Source organism: Tinamus guttatus, unplaced genomic scaffold (genome assembly GCF_059628265.1).
Source record: "Tinamus guttatus ecotype Peru unplaced genomic scaffold, ASM5962826v1 Tinamus_guttatus_pri_ptg000364l, whole genome shotgun sequence".
Taxonomy (NCBI): domain Eukaryota; kingdom Metazoa; phylum Chordata; class Aves; order Tinamiformes; family Tinamidae; genus Tinamus; species Tinamus guttatus.
In genome coordinates this window covers 4,262,263-4,283,851 of record NW_028288898.1, presented here as the reverse complement: position 1 = coordinate 4,283,851, position 21,589 = coordinate 4,262,263, and the positions used below count along the sequence as shown (strand labels likewise).

At 49.1% G+C, this 21,589-nt stretch overlaps 2 protein-coding genes across 2 annotated transcripts; both read left to right on the top strand.

Moving 5' to 3' along the window:
* The first annotated feature begins 1,956 nt into the window (after positions 1 to 1,956).
* SUMO3 (small ubiquitin like modifier 3) lies at positions 1,957 to 4,971 on the top strand. The gene is made up of 4 exons (XM_088530286.1): positions 1,957 to 1,993; positions 2,439 to 2,567; positions 4,064 to 4,135; positions 4,627 to 4,971. The coding sequence occupies exons 1-4, from the start codon at positions 1,973 to 1,975 to the stop codon at positions 4,687 to 4,689; spliced, it is 285 nt and encodes a 94-aa protein (XP_088386412.1). The 5' UTR covers positions 1,957 to 1,972; the 3' UTR covers positions 4,690 to 4,971.
* A 1,413-nt stretch (positions 4,972 to 6,384) lies between these two features.
* UBE2G2 (ubiquitin conjugating enzyme E2 G2) lies at positions 6,385 to 20,659 on the top strand. The gene is made up of 6 exons (XM_088530285.1): positions 6,385 to 6,469; positions 10,920 to 10,955; positions 11,046 to 11,091; positions 16,336 to 16,454; positions 19,420 to 19,560; positions 20,193 to 20,659. Exons 1-6 carry the CDS (start codon positions 6,427 to 6,429, stop codon positions 20,303 to 20,305), a joined length of 498 nt encoding a protein of 165 aa, XP_088386411.1. The 5' UTR covers positions 6,385 to 6,426; the 3' UTR covers positions 20,306 to 20,659.
* The last annotated feature ends 930 nt before the right edge of the window (positions 20,660 to 21,589 follow it).

Genomic DNA, 21,589 nt, shown 5'->3' with positions numbered 1-21,589 from the left:
GGCAGGAGCGACCTTGGGCAGCGTCCTTGCCCCTTCCTCACTAAGTATCTATTCCCACTGAGCGAGACTCGTTTCCCTCTGTTCCTCTCTGTCTAGGCAAAAGCTATCAAGGGCTACTTGATCTGTTGGTCAGAACAAGGCCTTAGCTGTCACTCCAAGTGCCTCTACTTCTCTGTGCACATTCACATTCCTTTCCAAAGCACAGACTTGTGATTCCCTTGCACGCCTTCACTAATCTGGGGAAACTCTACAACTCTTCTACCTCTGTGTGCCTTTCTAGACCTTCTCCTGGGCTTCTGACAGCCAAGGCTGGCAGCAATACCGTAGGATTCAGATACAATTGCAATATGTTGGCTATATGTATTAAACTTGTTTTGATTACTACCTGAGACTGAAGGAATTTAATTCTTCCTTATGAAGTATAACCTGGCATATGCTGCTGATATATCTATACAGTGGGAATCTTTACTGGCTACAGGAGTCTTGCCCTGCTGGACTTGCTGATGGACTTGAACTGACTTCTAGTCATGGGCAAGATGTGTGTTTGTTAGGAGTGTCCTGGAAAAGGTTGGGTGGGGTAGATGAGCTGCTCTGGAATGAGTTAAATCTTTTGGAGAAAGCCTGGAGTGTCTCATGATACTGCTGCCAGGAATAGCATGGGGAAATGTTCCTCCCCTCTCTCCTGAGGCTTGCCTAAAATGTGTGATTTGAGTTGCTGAACTTACGGCCCTGTGGCCTTGTGAGACATGGTTTGAGGTGAACTTTGCACTTTTAAAACTAAACCACCCGTGAAACATTCCTGCTGTTCCTGAGCTTTGCTCCGAGTGCACGAGCTCTTCGGTAGGTGCAATAACCTGACTTGCTTTTGCCAGGACTTGACAGAGATGTGAGACTTGCAGGTAACTTTTAATCTAGTCTGTCTGTGTCTGCTGCCAAAAGATACTCGGCTTCAGATGACAGAAACAGTAAATTAATGATTTGGCCAGTGCTGAATGAAACTGGGTACGTGACCTGGGCTCTTGTTATTACAAACCCTGCATCAGAGCGTAGCCTCAGGAGGGCTGCAAAGAGTGGAGCTGGGGCTGCCAAGCTCTGAGGGCTGCTGCTTCCTCAGCCTCTCTTGGCCGAGCTTGGGAGCGTGTAAGGGTATGTGTGGAGAAATGGTGCTTCATGAGCCCTCCACCTTGTCCCGCGCCTGATTTGAGAACTCATTGCTGAACCTCGGCGCGGGGTCTGGCAAGGGCAAGTGAAGCCGTGACGATGAGGGTTGTCTCTTGTGCTGGAAGGCACATGCTGGCCCGGAGGGCCGTGACTCCGCGTGGAGGAGGCGTCACTGCTTCCCAGGACTGCAGGTGTGTGCGGAATGACGTAGCGCCAGGATCTCGCTGGCCTCGCTGTCCCGCCTGACTGCAGCTGGGCGGGAGCACCGTGTGCTCCACGCTCGTATTGGGCTCCCAACGCGGAGGCTGTTTCTCCAGCGGCCAGCGAGGCTTCGGCTAATCCCGCTGGCCCTTGTGATCGTGTCGCAGGGCTGACACGCGACCGGAGGGCTGGCAACCCCTTAGATGCGGGTGGTCGGCGGTGAAGTGGGGCTCTGGGCCCAGGCTGCGAGAAGGGAACATGCCCACCGGGCAGGAGGCTGCGGATTCCCGATTGGAACGGGAGGAGGTGGCGTGAAGGAGCGGGTCGGGGCACGCGCGGCCCCGCGCGCTCCGCCCGTGACGCACTTTGCGGAGCCGCCTCAGCGGGCGCGCGCGCCGCGCTCCCCGCCGCCCCGCCCCCCCGCGCGCGCCCCTCCGCGCGCGCCGCCTCCCACGTGACGCCGCTCGGCGCCCAATGGGCGCCCGCGGCGGCGGGGGCGGGGCGCGGGAGGCGGGCGGCGCGCGCGCGCGCCCGCGGGCTGCTGGCGGCGGCGGGAGCCGCGGGCGCGCGCGCCGCCTTCCCCCCCTTCCCCCGTCCCGTCCCCGCCGCCATGTCGGAGGAGAAGCCCAAGGTGAGGCGCGGCGGAACCGGCTCCCCCCGCGCCGCCGCCGGGGCGGCATGGAGGGCCGGGAGCGCCCGGGGGGCCCCGCGGAGGAGCTCCCGAACCGGGGGTTTCCTGCGGGAAAAGCGCTCGGCAGCGCGGTCATCCTCGTCCTCCCGCTGCCGGGGGGGGAACGGGGGGAAAAGGCTGCGGAAACGTCCCGTGCCAAACTCCCGTTGAAGTTTATTGTCGCTGCTTTATTTTTCCCTTATTGCCCGAATTGCAAAGTGCAAAACCGCGAGTCCCCCCCGCCCCTTCCCGTGTCCCATGGAGAACATCCTGCCTTTATAAGCAGGAAGGAAAGTTTGAGGCGCTCGGGAGCTGCTTCTAACGCGCTCTGCAGATCGCGTTTATTCAAAGCAGCGCTGAACTTCACCACATTCCGCCCTTTCCTTGCGTCTGTTTCCCCGCTCAGGAAGGAGTTAAGACGGAGAACGACCACATCAACCTGAAAGTGGCCGGGCAGGATGGCTCCGTGGTGCAGTTCAAGATCAAGCGGCACACGCCGCTGAGCAAGCTCATGAAGGCGTACTGCGAGCGGCAGGTACCCCACGCGGCCCCACGCGGCCCCACGCGGCCCCCCGGCGCGGCGCCGCCACGCGGGATTCCTGGAGCTCTCCTCTTGCCTCCCAGATTAACTGACCCTGTGACAGCGGGAAGCCTTAGTTCCCCAACCCTCGGTTTCACCTGTAAAGTCTTTACTGACTTTATAGAGCCCGTGTTTTCGGGTTGGAAAGTGGCAGAAGGAGAAACTGTAACATGCCGTGGCTTTTTTTGTTCATTTGTTTACAAATACATATATTTTTTCCTATTCCTCGCTGCTTGCTCCACAGCTACAATCGCTGTCTCCTACAGGTGGCAGGAGGCTGTTTTGTGTGTGTATCTATCCCTATATATGAGGCTCGATTCTTTCTATATTCTTTCCTCAGTTATATGCTCGGTTACATGGTGATTTACCCCCTTAGCCCCGTTCTTGAGTCCGTAGGCTCTGAAATTCTGCTCTGCATGAGGCAGCACGGAAAAAGGAAGGGCAGGAGTGTGAAGAGCTTCCAGAAGCGGAGTGAAATTGTGTTTTCTGGCATCGCTCTGGATCCGATCTGTGCGGGAGCCTTTCCCTGCTCACCCGAGTGCTGCGTCCTGCCCCGTGTCGCACCTGATGTCCCCAGCATGAGGGACGTGATGCTACAGGAACCAAATACAGCATCATCCTAAAAGGTGTAGGGAGAGCTTTTGCTTCTGCGCGGTGATGTGACGTGGGATTGGAAACGGACTGGAGTAGCACAGGGTTTTAGAAGGCAAAATAAAGACTTGGATCGCTGAGGCGGGGAATAGAAACTGCATCACACAATTAAACCCTCTCATAATACATGAATACAACACAGGTTTAAGGGCAGCATTAACTCACTAACATAAATGTAACACTAAAAGCCCTCGTGTTTTCCGTAATGACTTTTCCAAGTAATAATATGCATAAAGGCCTACAAGTTCTTTTTTTTCCTTCAGCAACTGTTGCTTCATGTTTCCTTTATCAGAAGGTCACTAGAACTAGGAGAGCATGCGTGGTGTGAGTCAGAGTCTTTCCACTTAAATACTGGTCGTTAATTTTGATAGTTAGTTGCACAAAAAGGTAGCTGTTACATTTTGAGAAGCGTTTTCTGTTAAGTGAACTTAGAATACTGTTACTTCTCTGATGGAATGAGAAATGCTTGCCATTCTTTTCCATCCTACCCTCTGAGACCCTACAGAATTGTCTTCTAATTGATCTCTTTTATATCCCTTCTGGCTGGTATTTTTTTTATTTCTTCCTTTCTGCCACCCTTGAACTTAAATGTTGCCACTGACTTTTGATATTTGCACCTTGCAGAGCAGGTACCAGAGTTCAGATAGAACCTAAACGCCTGTTCTTTCATACAGTGCCCATACTGTGGCAGTAGCTGCCTTGGGTTGTCAATCTAAATAGCTCTGCTTTGATTTGTGTAGTAAGAGCTTTGCCTATTTGCATCAAATTAATATATTGAATTAATTACTTTGAACTTGCAGGGCTTGTCAATGAGGCAGATTAGATTCAGGTTTGATGGACAACCAATAAATGAAGCAGACACACCCGCACAGGTATGACCAAAAAAAAAAAAAACACTTCAGTTTTATTGCTGTTAAAATATTCTGGTGTCATGGATCAAAGTATTTCAGAGTCATTTTGCTTATAAAACTGTTGTCGTGAGTTTAGAGTGTTCCGAATAATTTGTCTAGGCTGGGATATTTTTCCTTTTTATTTTTTTTTCTCACTCCTGGGAGTGGTTTGGGGCGTCTGTGTGGATAGGGCCCCTGGATAGTGCTGGAGCTCTGTCTTCTTGCTTGTGTCTCAGCCTGACTTGAGCACTTACTGCCCCCAAATGCTGCCATCAGCACCGGTAATGCTGAGGCCTTGGGGAATTCAGTGCATTGACAGCGCCTGCAGCAAGAATAGTAGAAACACGTTTGGCTGAGGTGCTTCCCTTTGGAAAATATTTAATATTTTGTACTGTGTAGGAGTAGAGAACTAAACGCTTCTGGAAACACGCAGCTGCACGTATCAACATTTGTATTTTGTCTTAATCCAACAGCTGGAGATGGAAGATGAAGACACTATCGATGTGTTTCAGCAGCAGACGGGTGGAGCGTGCTAAGAAACACCGTCCCTTTCGAGAAGAGGAGTTTAAGGATCCTCATCGTGCCTCACTCCTTCATCTGTCCTTGGATTTGCTATTAAATAGTAAACAAATGAACATGGCAATCACACAGGATCCTCTTAAAACTTGAGAGGACATTTACCAAAATTGCTTTCTTGTCTTTGACATACTGCGTGTGCAAGTCAAAACGTTATCTGCAGGGATTATGTCTGAAATTGGGCCAATTTGATTTAAGTTCAGATTAATATGTGTTGTCTATCTGCTGTTATCTTATATTTTTTTCTTCACACCTGTGGCCTAAATATTCATCCATATTTTAGGATGTGGAGTGTTCATTCCTGGCTCTCATCGTTCTTGCCCTACAAATCATGTAAATAGTTCTGTATATTTTCATGCCAATGCTGAGCTTAAAGGTTTTCTCTTATAAATCTGGCCAAGAGGAGGAAAAGAGCAGCTGGCTTATTTTTTTTTTAGCATTTTTTTGCAGCCGTGGTTAGTTCTGAACTCGTAAGCCAATGACACAAGGCCTGTATATGCAGATATGATGCTTAGTGTAGAGGCAGAATTTGAAATATTGCAAATTTCCACGTGCTTTGTTGTAATACAAACAATTTGACTGAAATGTACTTTTTTTTTTCCATGCCTAAATGAGAATTGTCCTGAATTATTATTGGAAATGGAGATATCAGAGCAGCTGGCAAATCTAATGCTCACCACAGAGAAGAAATGTTTTCTGTTCTGTTAAGTCTATAGAAAAGAAGCCCATCGCTGCCACCTTACCTGTTTATTGAGGTGAATTTGTAACTTCACTCTCTTTAGTACAACTCCGAAGACTGTGTCTTTCGTTCTCACTTGGTACTAGAAATATGTGGCCTCGGGTTTCTTTTTAATACTTGTCTTTGGTAGATAAACCTGAGCTAGAAATGAGGGAAAAAAATACACTTTTAGTATCACCAAACTGTCTGTGCAGAAAAGCTGTCAAGACCTGGTAAGCAAGAAAATAAGGGTGTGTGTGTGTGTGTTTGTGTATATATATACATATATATATATAAAATATTAGGACAAATTTCTGCTCTACTCTTCCCAAAATGTATGGAATTTTAAATGCGTTTGTGTGGCAAGTTTGAGCTCCTCGTGAAGCACGAAATTGCTCTCATTTTTTTTTCTTTTTTTAAAGAAAACCATCCTGTTGCCCTTCAGGAGGTTGCCATTGCTGCTTGCTGAGCTCGTGAGCCACCTTTTCTATTTCCCTGACCCGTCTGGCGGCGCTAGATCATCTTGCTCAAAGCCTTGCCAAGAAACTCCTTTCCTTTTTCCGTGTTATTGTACATGGCCCGTAGGGTATATGGGGGGCGTGCTGTCGTTCTCCCTGTTTATGTGCTGATCTGTACATTGCGTGTTGTCCATTCCTGATGTGTACATAAATACAGTTTGCTACCTTGGCTCCTGGTTTCTGCTCGGCGCTGCTGGGGCCCGGGCGCCTCAAAGGGAGCTCCCGGCTCTACCGCTGCGCGCCCGGGTTTACCTGGTGGCCCGCCGCTCTGCGCCTGCGCGCCCGGGTTTACCTGGTGGCCCGCCGCTCTGCGCCTGCGCGCCCGGGTTTACCTGGTGGCCCGCCGCTCTGCGCCTGCGCGCTCGCCCCGCTGTAGGAATCCACGCGTACCATAGAGGAGGAGGGGCAGAGCGGCCTGGCTGGGCGCCGGGCGGAAGTGGTCGTGGCGGGCGGCGGGCGCCATGGCGGGCACGGCGCTGAAGCGGCTGATGGCCGAGTACAAGCGTGAGTGCCCCGGGCGGCTGCTGTGGGGCAGGGGCAGCTCCAGGGAGGGCTGCTGTGGGGCAGGGGAAGCCCTCGGAGGGAGCTGCTGTGGGGTACGGGGTTGTTTTGGGGCAGGGGTAGCCCTAGGAGGGAGCTGCTGTGGGTATGGGGTTTCTGTGGGGCAGCTCCAGGGAGGGCTGCGGGGTACGGGGCAGCCCTAGGAGGGAGCTGCTGTGGGGTACGGGACTGCTGTGGGGCAGGGGCAGCCCTAGGACGGAGCTGCTGTGGGGTACGGGAGCTGCTGTGGGGCAGGGGCAGCCCTAGGAGGGAGCTGCTGTGGGTATGGGGTTTCTGTGGGGCAGGGGCAGCTCCGGAGGGGATGGTTCTGTGAGCCACTGGGTTCCTATAAGGGAGAGGCAGCCCTAGGGGGGCTGTTGTGGGGCATGGGTGGCTGTGGGACAGGGGACCGCCTAGGTAGGAGCAGCCTTGGCGGGTGGCTGTGGGGCAGGGGAAGCTTCAGGGCTGTCTGCTGTGGAGTAGGGGGTTTCTGTGGGGCAAGGGTGGCCCCAGGGAGGCTGCTGTGGGGCAGGGGGTGGCTGTGGGGTTCCCTGCCGCAGGGGACAGGGGCTGGAGGAATGGGGACAGGGCAGCACGGGGGCTTGCGCTGGGGCCTCCCCAGCACCGTCCCCCTCTGCCCCGACCTCGGGCAGCCTTGGGGGTCCAAATGCGAGCGTGAGAGAGGGAAGCGAAGAGGGAATAAAACCACTTTCCTCCTCGAGGTCATTTCTTGGTGTTTTTGGCCACTTGCGAGTTGTTTTCACTCATCCCCATCTCTGGAAGTGCTGTTGTACGTGGCAGTGTCCCCAGCAAGGAATCTCTGTGGCGCCTTGGGCTTGGTTGCCGCTTGTGCTACCTCTTGCTGCCACGAAACTCCAAGTTTCTGCCCTGTTAATGTGGAATTTTCTCCATCCCGGGAGTGTAGCTGTAGCAGAGGGCTGGAAATCCCAGGCGAGTTGCCAAATTGTTCTATTTTCGCTAAGTTTTATCTTCCAGGTAGAACAAAACGCAGCTGGAGTCGCCTCTGCCTCACGCTTTTCTTACCCAGGAGAGGGTTAAGGTGCTTGGTCAAGAACTTGATGGGCTCCCTGCAGTTAGGAAAATGTTTAAGGTAGACTTCAGTGATTTCCAACATAGATTTATTTGCTAAAATAAGGAGGAGTGACTTGCGGATAGATCCCCAGCTGGAGAAATCCGCTGTGCCGCGTGACTGCTCCTTCTCCTGGCTCATCCCACCAGAGGGAGCAATAAGGCTGCTTCATTTTTCCTGCTTCCGTGGGGAATGCCCGGCAGATTCCTGCTGGTGCGGCCCGGATCAGCTGCTTACGTGGTGTGGGGGTTTCTCCTGCGAGAAACACAGCTCTTTCTCGTTGACCTTGTTGTTCCCAGCTCTTGAAATGTGGCTTTTATGGAAGGTAAGGAGGCAGTGCAATGGGCTGTGTCTTTGCTAGGTGGGAGCTGTTGCTTCTGCAAATGCTGTTGTTGCTCCTGTTGGTGCCGTTGTGTGGGTTAAACTCGTGCTGACGCCGTGTCCTAGAAACCTGCGTTTTTCCATCACCGTCCAGAATCCCCGAGCTGAAAGCAACCAGCAAAAGAAAAAAAAAGCCCTGGCCCTGCTTTTATCTCTTCAATAAACCCCGCTCTGTCCCCACAGGCAGGTTTTGATCCTCTGTTGTTGAGCAGCTCTGCGATCTTACTGAAATACCTCGCAGGAATGAATTGTTCAGGGATGTAGCATCAAAAAAAAAAAAGGATTTAACGTTTGAGGGAGGTGTTGTGTGAATCATCCCCAAACTGCTGCTGGTGCAACTCTTCCCAGGAACTGAGATAACATCTTGTTTCTGATTTTGTTCTGTAATTCCCCAACTTTAATGCACTGCTAGGAAAAAAAGGGATGCAACCCACAATGTCTAACTGTGTGATACTTCTGGGGACCTGAGTTGGGGAGATAGAGTAGGCCTAAATATTCAGTTTTAGTTTAGTCTGGGCCTTTGATTTCCGCGTGTGCGTGTGTGAGTTTCAGCCTGTTGGAGCCTAAACGCCCTTTGGGACATTGCTGTGAAATGACGGTTTTCCCTTCCTTGGGGAGAAGGAAGGAATATCACTAAAAGGCTGTGGATAGCCAGAGAAGATGGACTTGTTTTTTATCTCTGTTTAGACACATTTTTGGAGTGCGTTGATTTATTTATTTGATTATTTTGCTGTCTCTTACCTATTTTTTACAGCCTTCAGCAAAAATAAGAAGCCCTGACTTAGCCCCTATTGGGACACCTGCTTTAGGTTCTAATTCTAAATTTAAAATAATGGTGTTTCAGTCTGAAACGAGTCTGGATAGGAGCTCATGGGAGGGTGGGGATGGAAACCCTCCTCTTGCCTCTGCTGCGGGCAGTGCTGCGAGACCTGGAACGCGAGGGCTTCTCCTGCTGCCCGGGTTCTCCCATTGCCACAGGCAGGATGGAGGGATGCGCAAGGTCCCATTGCCTTGGGTGGCCCTGTCCGTTGTGACGCGGAGACGCTCGGTCAGGGAAGAGGGAATAAAACTGGAAATTTGGTGCAGGCTCGGGAGAAAACGAGGGCAGTTTCCAGCATCCCAGTCCGGACCCGTTGGGTGCCGATGCACGGATGTTGCCCGCAGCGTTTCCCTGGTCTTGTGCGTTTTGTCACCTTGGAGGTGGCCCAAATTGGGAGAGTTTTGGGAAGCTGCTGAACTCCTCTTTTAAGGACATGATCCGTCATTCCAAATGCCCGCGGGCTTCTCCAGTGTGCGCCTAAAGCACCAGCAATCCCCAAACTCCTGGTTCTTCTTTGTGACACCACTGCTCCTTGGTGTCCCACAGACACTTTTCTTTTCATGATAACTCTTCCCTTTACCTCTTTCCAAATATTTATTCATTTACTTACTTACAAGATCCCTCTTCTGGCTTCCTGCTTGAACCTTTGCCCAGAGAGTCTCCTGGTCCGTTGGCCTCTCAGAGCTGCCCGCGAGGACGTTGCTGCTGACAAACTTGTTCCAGGACAAACCCGAGCTCACCTCCTGCTAGGGTAATGCAAGGGCTGTCCTGGGCGGCTGTTAATCTCCTGCATCCTGTTGTTCCTGGTGCTGGTGACTAGTTCTGTGTAAAATTCAAGCATTACAAGGCCGTGGTGTGAACAGGTCCCTCACTCAAGCAGCTCAAGCACCAGCTTTGCAGAACGGGCCCCAAAGTCTCAGGTGAGGAGGGCAGATTCGTGGTGCTGGCTCGTGGCAGGAGGGCTTTTCCAGTGCTCCCTGGCTGGGAGAGCCCGGCTCGCCTGTCCCAAAGATCATCGGGAGGCTCCACTCATCTGAGGTTTTTCTCCTGGACCTGCGGCTGGAGAGATCATTTTACAGAAATGGCCACAAGATGGTGCAAAATAGTCCCCAAGTTCCACATCTCCCTATTTGTTTTTAAAAACCACGTGCGGGGAGAAGCTGTTCAAGGGACCCAACTCTCCAGCTGGAAAAACCTGCTCTTTAATGCCCCGATTCTCCCATTTGGGATGCAGGCTGAACCCGTGACGCCGAAGCCGAGTGCTGAGCTTAACCGAGCGAGCACCCGAGTTAAGCGCGATCCTAGTGACGAGTTTTGCTCGCTCTCCCATCAGCCTGCCCTGGAACGGGACCTGGGCTGTTCTGAGATGAGAACCTGGGCTCTGCTTCGCGCGGGCGCCCGCTCGGCGCCTCCCGCCGCGGTCGCGCTCGCTGCCCGTCTGTGGGTGCTCCCTTGGGAACGCTCTCCGGGACGGCGTTCCCGAGCCCTGGGAGCTCTGGCTGTGCCTGCGTTGCCTGTGGGTCACCGAAGCGGCGTGCGGCCTCTGAAACCTCTGGTGTGTGAGGTTGGACACCTTCTTGTCCAGGTGAACTTTGCCTTGCAAGCACTCCCGCCTGGAATGGCTCCGGAGGCGAGCAGCGAGGAAAGCGGATCCGTATGTCCTTGTACAGTGCAAAGAAATAGTCCGTATTTCATCCATGTGCAGGGTGCTGCCCTTCGGCAGCCTTGGAGGGATCTCCACTTCTGCTCCTTCACCTTTTTGTGTTGCATTTGGTGGTTTGCATTAAGATGCTGTCAGGGATGAATCAATGTGCTGATGGGGACGGAAACCTCTTTCTCTCCAGGTTGTGGAGCAAATCCCAAGACCCCAAATAGTTTTGCTCAGTAACTTAAGTCTTGCATGGAGAAGTGAAATTGTCAGCAGTGAGAAGCTGGGCCTTCTGGTTGGGAAGTATTGCCCAGCACTGCGTGGCAGGGCACTATGGCCATGGTCTTCTCCAGCTTTCCTCCATGGGTGTCTCCTCCTGGTGCCTCAGGGCTGAGATGTGGCTGTGCCACCGTCCAAAACGCTCGGATGTGGAGATGCCTTCCTGCTAACTTTGCCCGTGTTTTTCTCTTTGCAGAACTGACCTTGAATCCACCAGAAGGGATAGTTGCAGGTGAGGAACCGAACCGAGTTTGTGCACCGTGGGCTTGTAGCCTTTGCCTTCTGGTGGCCTTAAACGTTGTTTTAATTTTCTTCCTTATAGGTCCCATGAACGAAGAGAACTTCTTTGAGTGGGAAGCTCTGATTATGTGAGTTAATGCTGTGGTGATGTGAGTTTTTATCTGACATCATCACTTGTTGTATATTGTTAGCTTTCAGGAGGAGAAGAACATAAACATCCTAATTCTGCATAACACTTTGGCCTGTCTTTGCATGGGAACTTCTTGTCCACCCCAGACAAGGAATTACATTTGGATTTTAAACTGTGATAAGCTCATGGCTGGGCCTAAGTGGAGGTCTCTGGTGTTGGCTTTGTATAGCAGTTATAATAAAAAAACATTCCACATGGGTAACTCTCAGGAGCCACCATGTGGCCAGCACTGAATTACGTGGCTGTACTGTAAGAAATGATAAATTGTTAGTAGATCACAGTAACCTTCTGGGAACGTGGCTCATCGGCAAACACAGCGCGCGTTTTCTCATGCTCTCAGTAGAAAAAAATAGGCAACTTAGCAGTGATAGAAGAAACAAAAATCCATGTCTAAAATCAGTTTACTTATTCAGATTTCTTCTGGATAAATGAAAGGGGACAGGACTTAAAAATCTGTAAAACCTTTTAAAATTCCTCAAACTTCATGAATCAGTTGGTGCTGAAAAGGTTGCAGTGACCCCATGCAGAAGGTTCTGGCTCACAAGCTGTTGTTTTTTGGGCGGGTAGTGAAGCCCTGTCCTCCTGCTGAGCTGGTGAGTACAGTTGTTTGCAGCAAGGTTTAGCTTGAAAAGAGGCAATCTTGTGGACAATCTTCTTGTCCAACATCTGGCAAGTCTCTCCTGGTTAACTTGCTCGTGGTGTGCCTTTCCTTGGCAATTGAATGTATGGAATAACCGGCGATTTCTACAAATTCAAGTTCTAAATCGTCGTGAGGGGGAAGAGAGAGACCTCTGTCAGTCCTGTTTATCCAAATGCCCCGGTGTTGTGTTCAGAGTTAACTGAGGATTTCATTTGCATCTTCTCTTTTCAGTCTCTTTTAAGTGTTTTAAGCAAAAAGTAGTGGTTTACCCTCCTTTAGGAAGGGCCAGGTGGTCCGTCTGCTGGCCCCTGAGGTTGCTGCTAAGAGTATTTTTAACTCAGATATTTCTGTCTCCTGGAGACAAACACTGAACATAGAAATAGGCAAATTAGTTGTCCAGCCCCCAGAAGTCTGCAATGTCTAATGCTTTCTGTTCTTTCATTAAGTGGGGGTGGTTAGCACTTTTTTAAGCATGATCTTGTTAATGAATGACATCTCCATTCGGAAAGCTGAATGTTGCTTTAAATCCATTGGGATCCCTAAGCTCAGCGCGTTTCTTGGAATGTGGAAGGAAGTTGCTGTCTATCAATACTTTCTCGTAGCAGAGATTTTGTGGTTGATTAGAGCTTTCGTGGAGGACACTCCAAGAAGTACTTTAATGTTTAATTTATTGCATAGAAAACAGTTTTTTTCCCCCCCAGGTTTCCCATAACAAGAAGTTAAACAGATGAGCAGCTCGCAGACTTGAAAGCCCTCTAAAGTGCTGAGTGTTGAAGCTTGAGGTCTTTGTCAGCGCAAACTGAGGGGCGGAGGTGCTTTAATTTTGGTTTCTGCACTGTGTGTGTGTGTACGTGTGTCATAATAAAATGATATTTTAACATCTGCTAAATTTGAAGCTGTGGTACAATAGCAACATGTTTACCCTAAACATGTTTGGTTACTTTCATCCCTTGACAGAGCTCTCTTAATAAGAAATGTTTGAGTATGTATAGAGAGCAAGCTAAATAACTGGTTTATATTTGACTGTGATGATCCTCTGTAATGTTTTGTAATCCCAAATTTGAGATTCTGGGAATGACACAGAAGTGCAGATGCGGAAATTAAAGCAAGATCGGCCTCAGATTTGAGACAGATGAAGCATAAAAGATAAGTAAGGAGCATATTTTTTTCCTGCTCTACCTCCCATTTGTATAAAGCATATATAATCTCAAATAAATAAGAAGAAATGGGCCCTAAGAGAGAAAAGTCCAAGATATCATCCATTTATCAATCCAAAAGTGGGCTGGGAAGTGTTACGGAGATTGATGTAAGAGCTTGACTTAGAGATAAAATAATCTCTTTTAAAATAATAATAATTTGTATTTCCCATGTTCTTGCCCACAGCAGTACTGCTGGAAATAGCATAAATGTTAAGGTTGTACCAACATGCATGTGTGAAAGAACAGCTCTTATATTCTCAAAGCAGGTGTATTTGGCCAAATCTAGAAGCAAAAATGCAATGTAAGTGGTGATCTCGTCAAAATGTGTCCGAAGGGTTCCTTAAAACACTGCTTAATTCTCCAGGGCCACGTGGAGTCCAGCAGGCTGCATCATGGTGTGCCAGCTCATGAATTTAGCACGCAAGGTCTGAGTGGTTTTGTCCTCTTTGACCAGGCTTAGGAACCTCAAAACTGTTGGCTCATGCAAGGGTGTGTTGCTATTGAATTTATCTCCCAAAGACATAAGAACACATGATTTTTAAGAACTTCACTAGCTTAAAGGTTGCTTGAAAACCAGTATCAATCGAAGCCATTCTATCAAAAAAGAGAAACTGTTGAGAAAGCTAATTAGACCTACATATAGGCGTATGACTTCTGTTTTGCTTAGCATGGAATTCCCCTTTTGGCATCTGTTGCCTGTGGGCATGGGTCTTTTTTGCAGCTTCTTTTACAGCTAAGAAGCCATTTACAAACAGGGTGAAGGTGTGATTATAGAGGTATCCGTCCTGCTTCGCCTCTCCCTGCTGTTTTGGCAGACAGTTGCCTTTCCCTGCCTTCATAATTAATATCCAGCTCATGGAGTTGAGAATTTCTTATCTCCACGTGTCAACAGACTTCTTCCTAACATGGTTTTCTCTGCATTTGCATTCAACATCCTGACATATAGTATAGGAATAAAATGACCTTTTGTTAGCTTGTTATATTCACCCAGGAGTCCTTGTCTTAGTCTCCTGGGGCAATATAGAGTCTCAACGAAACAAAAACACAAACGGGAAAGAAAAGTTGAAGCAAGTTCTTGTCCCAGGAACTGGGTCGGAAGGAGATCCGAGTGCTTCGGTACCAGCTACTTGTTGTCCTCCCTCCCCTTTGCTGAACGTCACTCTTTCAGCTCCTGCTTCGAATCCTTCCTGTGATATTGCTGCTGGTGGGTGAACGTCTGTGGAGGTTGGAGGGCTGTTCTTGGACTACAGAAGTCTACAAGTTTCTTAGCGACCCTTTGGGCTGAAAAGGGCTAAATGAGGTAAACGCTGATTGTGCAGGGCTGTTTGGATGCTCTCGTGGGCGTTGTGCAAATCCCCAGCATCCCTCACACATGGTTAAGAAGCATCGTCCTCTTTTGGGGGTTTGGAAACTTGGCTTAAGGTACTTCTTGCTTCATCTTCTGCACAGTCTGGGTTTTTCTTGGAGGAATCCTAATCCGATCCTCCCAGCCCTGGACTCCGACTAGCAGCTCAGGTGAGATCATAGCACGAAGGCTTTGAAAATCTGAAGTGCTTTGAAATCCCGGCGGGACAGGTGTTGGAATTACAAACCCTGCTGCGCTCTGTGCCTCTTTGGCCCTGCTGATGCCGTGTTTGAACTGAAAGGGATGTTGTCACGGTTGAGTTTTGGGCCCTTCTGAGGGTTTTTTTTGTAGTCGCAAATGCTGTTCTGGATTAACTCTTAATTTCTTTGAACTTGGTCCCCGCAGTAACGAACGGCTGAAACAAAAGCCGTTTCCGCATTTAATAGAAGACCTAAAAATGGAGCATATTTGGTGAACGTATCTGACAGAAGAGCCCTCGAGGCTGTGGGTTTGCTCTCAAAAGAGAACATTAGACGCCCACCAGCTTTTCAATGTGTGTATGTACATACCCTTAGAAGTTCAACAATGAGCCTTGAAAATGCAGCTGGCATCAAAATGCTTCTGAAAAGAAATGCGTTGTCTTGACTCTCAGATGCTCAGAATTGAATCCGAAACAGAGGAAAGACTTAGAAAGGGGACAAAAATGGTTGGGGTGGTTTTTTAGCTTTGGTTCTTGCAGCACAAAGAGGTATTTGTCTGATCTTGCATGCAAATGCCAATATGCAGGTTTACAGTGCTTGTTACTTTTGATTATGGTATTTCTCTTAGCTTTACCAGTGAAGTCTCTTCAGTGCAAGGATTTAACAAGGTTGAAGCTCTTGGGGCTTTAGGTTTCGTTGCTCTTGACTTTAGGTTGTTGTTGCAGTCTCAACTCGAAGGCATCATTGACCATTTGCCTTAGAAATTTTATGTTCTTACTGGCATCGAGAGTGTGTTTATAAGCTGGGAAGTGGAAGTACATATATATTTCTAAGCTTTATTTTCCATGCAATATAGCCCTTGTTTGAAGAGCTTTCTGCTCAATGCATGAGGTTTCCTTGGCTAAGATACTTCGGTGATGAAGCTTGTTTACTGATCTTTCCAATCAGGAGAGATCGTGTTTGCTTTATAACTTCCAAATGGTTCATCAAGCTTGAATAAATCACGTCAAACTAACTCTTTTGCTCATCTTCCAAATATGTTTTGAGGAGAGAGGGTAAAATAAGTGTCTTTATATCCTCCCCGATGGCGCCTTGACCTAGATGGCGAACACAAAAGCCGGTGTTTCTACAAGAGAACAAGAGCTGGTTGTGCTCGGGGTGCATGCGAGGGGGTGAGAGCTAAATACCTGCAGCCTGTCAAGAAACACGTGTGCCCTGCACCTTGCAGCCCCTGCGTTTTGTTTGTAAAACACAAAACAAACACAAAACACTGCTGTATTTTTTTTCGCATCAGATAGCGATAAGTGTTTGTGTGGTTACGCTTCGTCCTGGCAACCCGAATCTTTTTAGCTCAATTAGATGACTCCTTGCCTAATCCTTGTTTTATATTATCATTTTTTTTTTTGAGCTGATGTTTGACATCTCTGTCTGTGCAGCATAAGAATATCTTCAAAGATACAGGGCTTCCACACCTGCCTGTGCTTTCCCTTGACATGTAGGCTCTCAAATCCTGGAACATGCCTTGGAGCCAGATACTCCAATTATATCCCAACACACCCTGCTAATTAAGCAGTGTTGTGACCTTCCTAGTAATTTAGTGTGCAAGCTTTGATTTCCCCCTTCCCTCCCCTATCCCCTACTTGGAGTTCGGTTTTGGAGGCGCGGGGTAAGAGCGTGTTAACTCTTTGTCTTCTTGAGAACACCATGATACAGCCCAAACCTAAGGTGCCTCATTAGACCAGACTTTGGGTGAAAGAAATACTGAAAGCTTCGTGAATGGCTTTTTATCTCTTTCCAGGGGTCCTGAAGACACCTGCTTTGAGTATGGGGTTTTCCCTGCTATTCTGAGCTTCCCACTCGACTATCCTCTAAGTCCTCCGAAGATGAGGTTCACGTGTGAGATGTTCCATCCAAACAGTAAGTTTGATACTTGAGACGGGTTGGGATGGTTTTGCACAGTAAAGAAACAAATTTTTTTTTGCAGCAGCAGCAGCACAGCTGGTGTTGCTCACCAAGACTGCTTCATTTGCCTTCCTTTTCTGGGGAATGCCGTAGGAGTGTTTGGCCGCCCAGCAGTTTCACCCTGTCGTAGAGTCATGCTCTCTTGATCGTGTTAATCTTCATGTATCTTTTGATCATAGTCTAGTAAAGATGCCAACAGTTTGACTGTTTTCTTAGATCATTCCAGGAATACTTGAAGCTATTGCAAAAATAGTCCAAAGGTTCCATGCATGACATGAGATTTTGCCAGATGGTACAGTCAGGGTAGGCTCTTCTCCTTGTTCCTGTGTGACTAGTGTTAATTTAAGTAGCTCGGTGCTATTTTAACAGATGAAAATCTGCTCATATTGGCTAAAGTAAGGATGTAGCTATGCAACTTTACAGCATGGCTGTTTTCCATTAGATGAGGAGGTTAGTAACATCTCTGATGGGATTTCTCTGAAACACAGTCCAAACAGCTGGCAAATTTGTAGCCTTTTCTTTGCAATTCTGGTGATGACAGTATCTCAGCTACATTATCTTCAGAGTTTTGAGTGGAAGGAATTTAAATATGCTGCGGATAGCTAACATGCTTGAGCTTTGAACAGGTAAAAACACCTAAATCCCACTTTGCAACCCAGAGCTCTTAAATCTGACGTTGGCCTTGGCGGTTTCTTTGTGAGATTGCTACTTATTGCATCTGTTAGATCAACACTGATCCTGTAAAGATCATTGGCCATCGCCCAGATTTGATGAGCTGGATCCATACTCCAGGCTATTAGCTCCCTGCAGCCTATAAGCAATGAAGGGAAAACGCTGCCCTCTTGCCTAGTGTTTCCTTCCAAGCTGACATTCCTGCACTTGCATAACGCGAATCTTAATCTCAACTGGGAATCTGTTTATTTCCTCCCATTCCAAGGAATGTTGCAATTTCTTGAAGTTCCTCTGTTTTTCCCTTCTCGGGACACCCCTGACACAAGTTCATGCCCATCTAAGCCACGAACAGGCCCATCTTTCTGGTCCCCTCTGGGGGGCATGTCTACACTCTGCAAAGCCAGTTTAGCATCTCCTGTGTCCCCTGGATGTCTACAGAAGCAGTATGGCCACATCAGCACATTGCTCCAGCTGGACTCTTTCATCCAGCCTTCCTGGTAGCACCCACCTCCATGAGCAAATCCATGTCCATGCAACACTTGGATTTGCTTGTCCTGGGCTTGGTTTGAGGATCTCTGCCCATGGCATGGGCTGTGGCAGCTGCCAACTGTGTCAAGTCCCATGGCTCTAGGTTGTGTTGGGGTAAATCTGAGATCACCAAAGTGGATGCTCAAGCCTTTCTTCTCGCTTGGGATTGAGGTGGTCTGGATGTCCCCAGAAAGGCCATAGAAATGGACATTCTGTGCTTTTCACATCCCTTAAATGCTTACTCCATCTGTCAGAAATTGCAAGGAAATTGTTAAAATTAAAACATCCGCTACGCTTTCTTGGCTTTGCAGCGCTTGCCCTGTGCATAGGGGGAATGGAGACAGCACAAAATCTTCTTCTTTTGCAATAAAATGGTTTCAATGGATGCTTTGGCTAAGCTAACTTCAAAGTAGCAATTAATGAAAAGCCGTTTGTTGGCTTTTAGCAACTGAAGGGGAGGCTTCTTCCTGCAATCTGCCTTTTCTGTCTTGTCTACACCCCTGGGAGCCAACTGTGTTAAATGAGATTCTGCATGAAATCTGCTGGATAACGCACAGGTGAAGGGTCTTCTCCCGGTGCGCTCCTTGCGCGCGGGGGAGATGCTGATCATAGTATCTTAATATCACAGAATGCTGAAGGTTGGAAGGGACCTCTAGAGATCATCCAGTCCAACCCCCTGCACACGCAGGGTCACCTAGAGCACGTGGCACAGGACTGCGTCCAGGCAGGTTTGGAAGATCTGCAGAGAAGGAGACTCCACAACCTCTGTGGGCAGCCTGTTCCAGTGCTCTGGCACCCTCACTGTCAAGGATTTTTTTCCCTAAGTTCCTGTGGCCATTTCCTCTAGTTCTGTCAGTGGCTACCAGTGAAGAGAGGCCGGCCCCATCCTCCTCACTGCCTCCCTTGAGGTACTTCTAGACACTGCTCAGGTCCCCTCTCACCCTTCTCTTCTCCAGGCTGATGCCGCCTGGGCGGTTTTCCTCTCTTCCAACTATGGCCAGGCCAGCTCCAGTCCCCATCCTGGCGCTGCATGAGGGGCTGTGAATATAATGAAGGTCTCTCAGAAAACGTCCATGTCACCGGCTTGTGCAGACGTTAGCTGGGTGAGCGGCAGCAGCTGGAGAGGAGCTGCCTCCAGCAGTCATTTGCTTCTTGCCCTTTTTTAATTCCTGGCAGTGGAACAGGTTTGCTCGTCAGAGGAGCAGGAGCAGTGAAAGCGCTAGGTGAAGCTGTAGCTCCTTGGGACGCCGCGTTTGGCCACCTTGCTACCGCAGCGTTTGGACCTTCGTTGTCTCTTGGTGCTGCCTCTTCAACCTCCCTCGGGTCTCATCCTCAAGTCCAAGGAGGGACTTGGGTGCAGCGAAGACTCAAATGTATTCAGTGTGTGTTCAGTGTGTATGTGTATTCAGTGCTGTTTGACTGTCCCCTTTGGTTTAAGCAGGACCGCTCAGCTACTTGGGGTTACATCTGTGCCTAAATACTCGACTTGTTCCACCAAGTGACCTCTCTTAGTTTTTCCCAAGGAACCTGTCACAGATGTCAAGGGGTTTGAGTGGTCCCCACAGGCTTCTGCTGGGGAAGGATGACCCTGGTTTGTTAGAATTGCTTAAAGCATGTTTTTGCTAGATTTTTTTTTCTTTCCAGTCAAAAATCTCTGCTACAGATCTGGAGGGGTCAAGTGTTTCCTTTGAGTAACAGTCAATCCCTTATACTTGTGCAGTTTACCCAGACGGGAGAGTTTGCATCTCTATTCTCCATGCTCCTGGCGACGATCCCATGGGATACGAGAGCAGCGCGGAGCGGTGGAGTCCTGTGCAGAGCGTCGAAAAGATCCTGCTGTCAGTCGTGAGCATGCTGGCAGGTGAGGACTGCCTCTTTATAGCTGCTCTGGTGTCCCGTTCGGCTCTTACGGGTCTTTTAGGGCTTTGGATTAGCTCCCCGAGCTGGGTTTAGCTTTAGCAACACAAAGGTTGTCAGCTGGAGTCCCCTGGGATCCACCAACCAGCTCCCTCTGTTTCTGCGTGTCGGTGTGCCAGGCTGGGAAACGTACCCCATGCTGCCATCTCTGAGTTAGAGGAGGCCTTCTGGAGGAGAGGGGTGTCACGGAGGACTTCTTGAGTCACCTTTCATGTCACCTCTGAGCAGTCTTGTGTGATAAAGGTTTGGGTGTCAGAAGCAGCAAAACCGAACAAGGGTAAAGCAGCAGATTCCATGTGAATTGTCACCGTGAGGTACCCAGCTGAGTGACCTACCCGTCAGTCCCCAGGGATGCCCTTTAATGGCAGATTATCTGCGTTGTGTCGAGAAAGACGGGAGCCTAAGAGGTCTTCCATGACCTAGGCTGTTTCCTTTAACATTTCTGCTGTAATCCCAAGCAGAGGGAATGTGCCAAAGCCACAGGAAAGCACCTGTGTGGCAGCATTGCTGGAAAAGTGAGAGGGCCTTGCCAGACATGCCTGCCTGGCCACCTATCTTGCCATCTTCTCATTTCAGAGCCGAACGATGAAAGTGGAGCCAATGTAGATGCCTCCAAGATGTGGCGAGAAGACAGAGAACAATTTAACAAAATTGCCAAGCAGATTGTGCAGAAATCGCTCGGACTTTAAGCTCCCCAAGAGACTGCAGCGTTCCACGTTTCTCTCCGCCTGAGAAAGAGTCGTGCTCAGTGCTGGTACCAAAAAGGCAAACTTTGCAAAACTTTTGGCCTAGTTCTTCTCGTTCATCCCATATTTACCATCTTTTCATTTTTTTCTGCTTCCACTGCTCCAGAGAAGCCTCTAGTTCACTCGCTAAATTGCGTGGCAAAGGGATTTATTATAGGAAAAATAAAGCGAGCAGTCCTGTTTCAAAGGCTGTTTGTTGCTACCTCACTTCGTGGTATGGGAAGCTTGGAGACTTGGCAATCTAGAGCCCGCTTTGGTCCACCTGCTGTTTGCAAACAAAACTGTTTTTAGATCATCTACTGGAAGAATTAGCTTTGTGTTCGTGTAGGCAACGTTGCATTTGGAGCATCAGTAGGCAGAAAATAATTCTATAAATTTTATGTTGAGGGGAGTTGGAGGCGGCGTTTGCAGTCAGAACTCATCTGAAGATTTGGGTTAGCAAGAGAGGCTGTAAAACAAGGATCTAACCAGAAGGGTTTTGTGTAGAACGTGATTTTGCACCATGTATATTTAAGAGAAGATCCAGGTAGTTGCCAGTGGTGGTCTAGAGTAGGCTGATATTCCCATATTACATTGTGAATCCATACTGAGCCTTTGAGGCAGTGTTTGCTTAGAAGTCCCCCAAAGTCCTGTATTATTCCATAAAGACACTCAGTATAACCTCCGGTCGCGATTAGATGTGCAATATGCAAAGGTTTTGCTCCCGTGCACCGAGGGCTACCTTGTCTGCATCCCAAAATTCCGGTCGGAAGGTGCTTGCGTGTTTGGGAATGCAAGATACCCCCGCAGAGCGCTGAGAACGTCTAGGCACCGATGGGCTTTGCCGGTAGAGCCCGGATCATCCCTTTTTTTTCCAGCAAAGACCGGCTCGATGGATTTAGAATGAACTGCAAGATGCTTTTTGCTGCCTGCCCTTGCAGGCTGCAGCTCTCCGGGCACCCTCTTCCAGCGCCTCCGGAGCCTCCGCGTCGCTCCGGCTCGCCGGCTTCACCTCCATGTGTGAGTGAGCCCAGCTCCGAGGCGAGGGGGACCCGGCCTCGTTTGGGAGCTCGTGAATTCAGTGTTGCACCTAATTAGTATTTCGGGGCTTACAGGAACGTGTCAGAGCGTTCACGTGCAAACCGAGAGCGTTTCCGTACTGGAAGAGACGCGGAGCGATGCGGCCGCTTTTGGAAACGGTGCTGGAGAGGTCTGGGCGCCACATGGCTTGCGCTTCGTGAGGCAAAC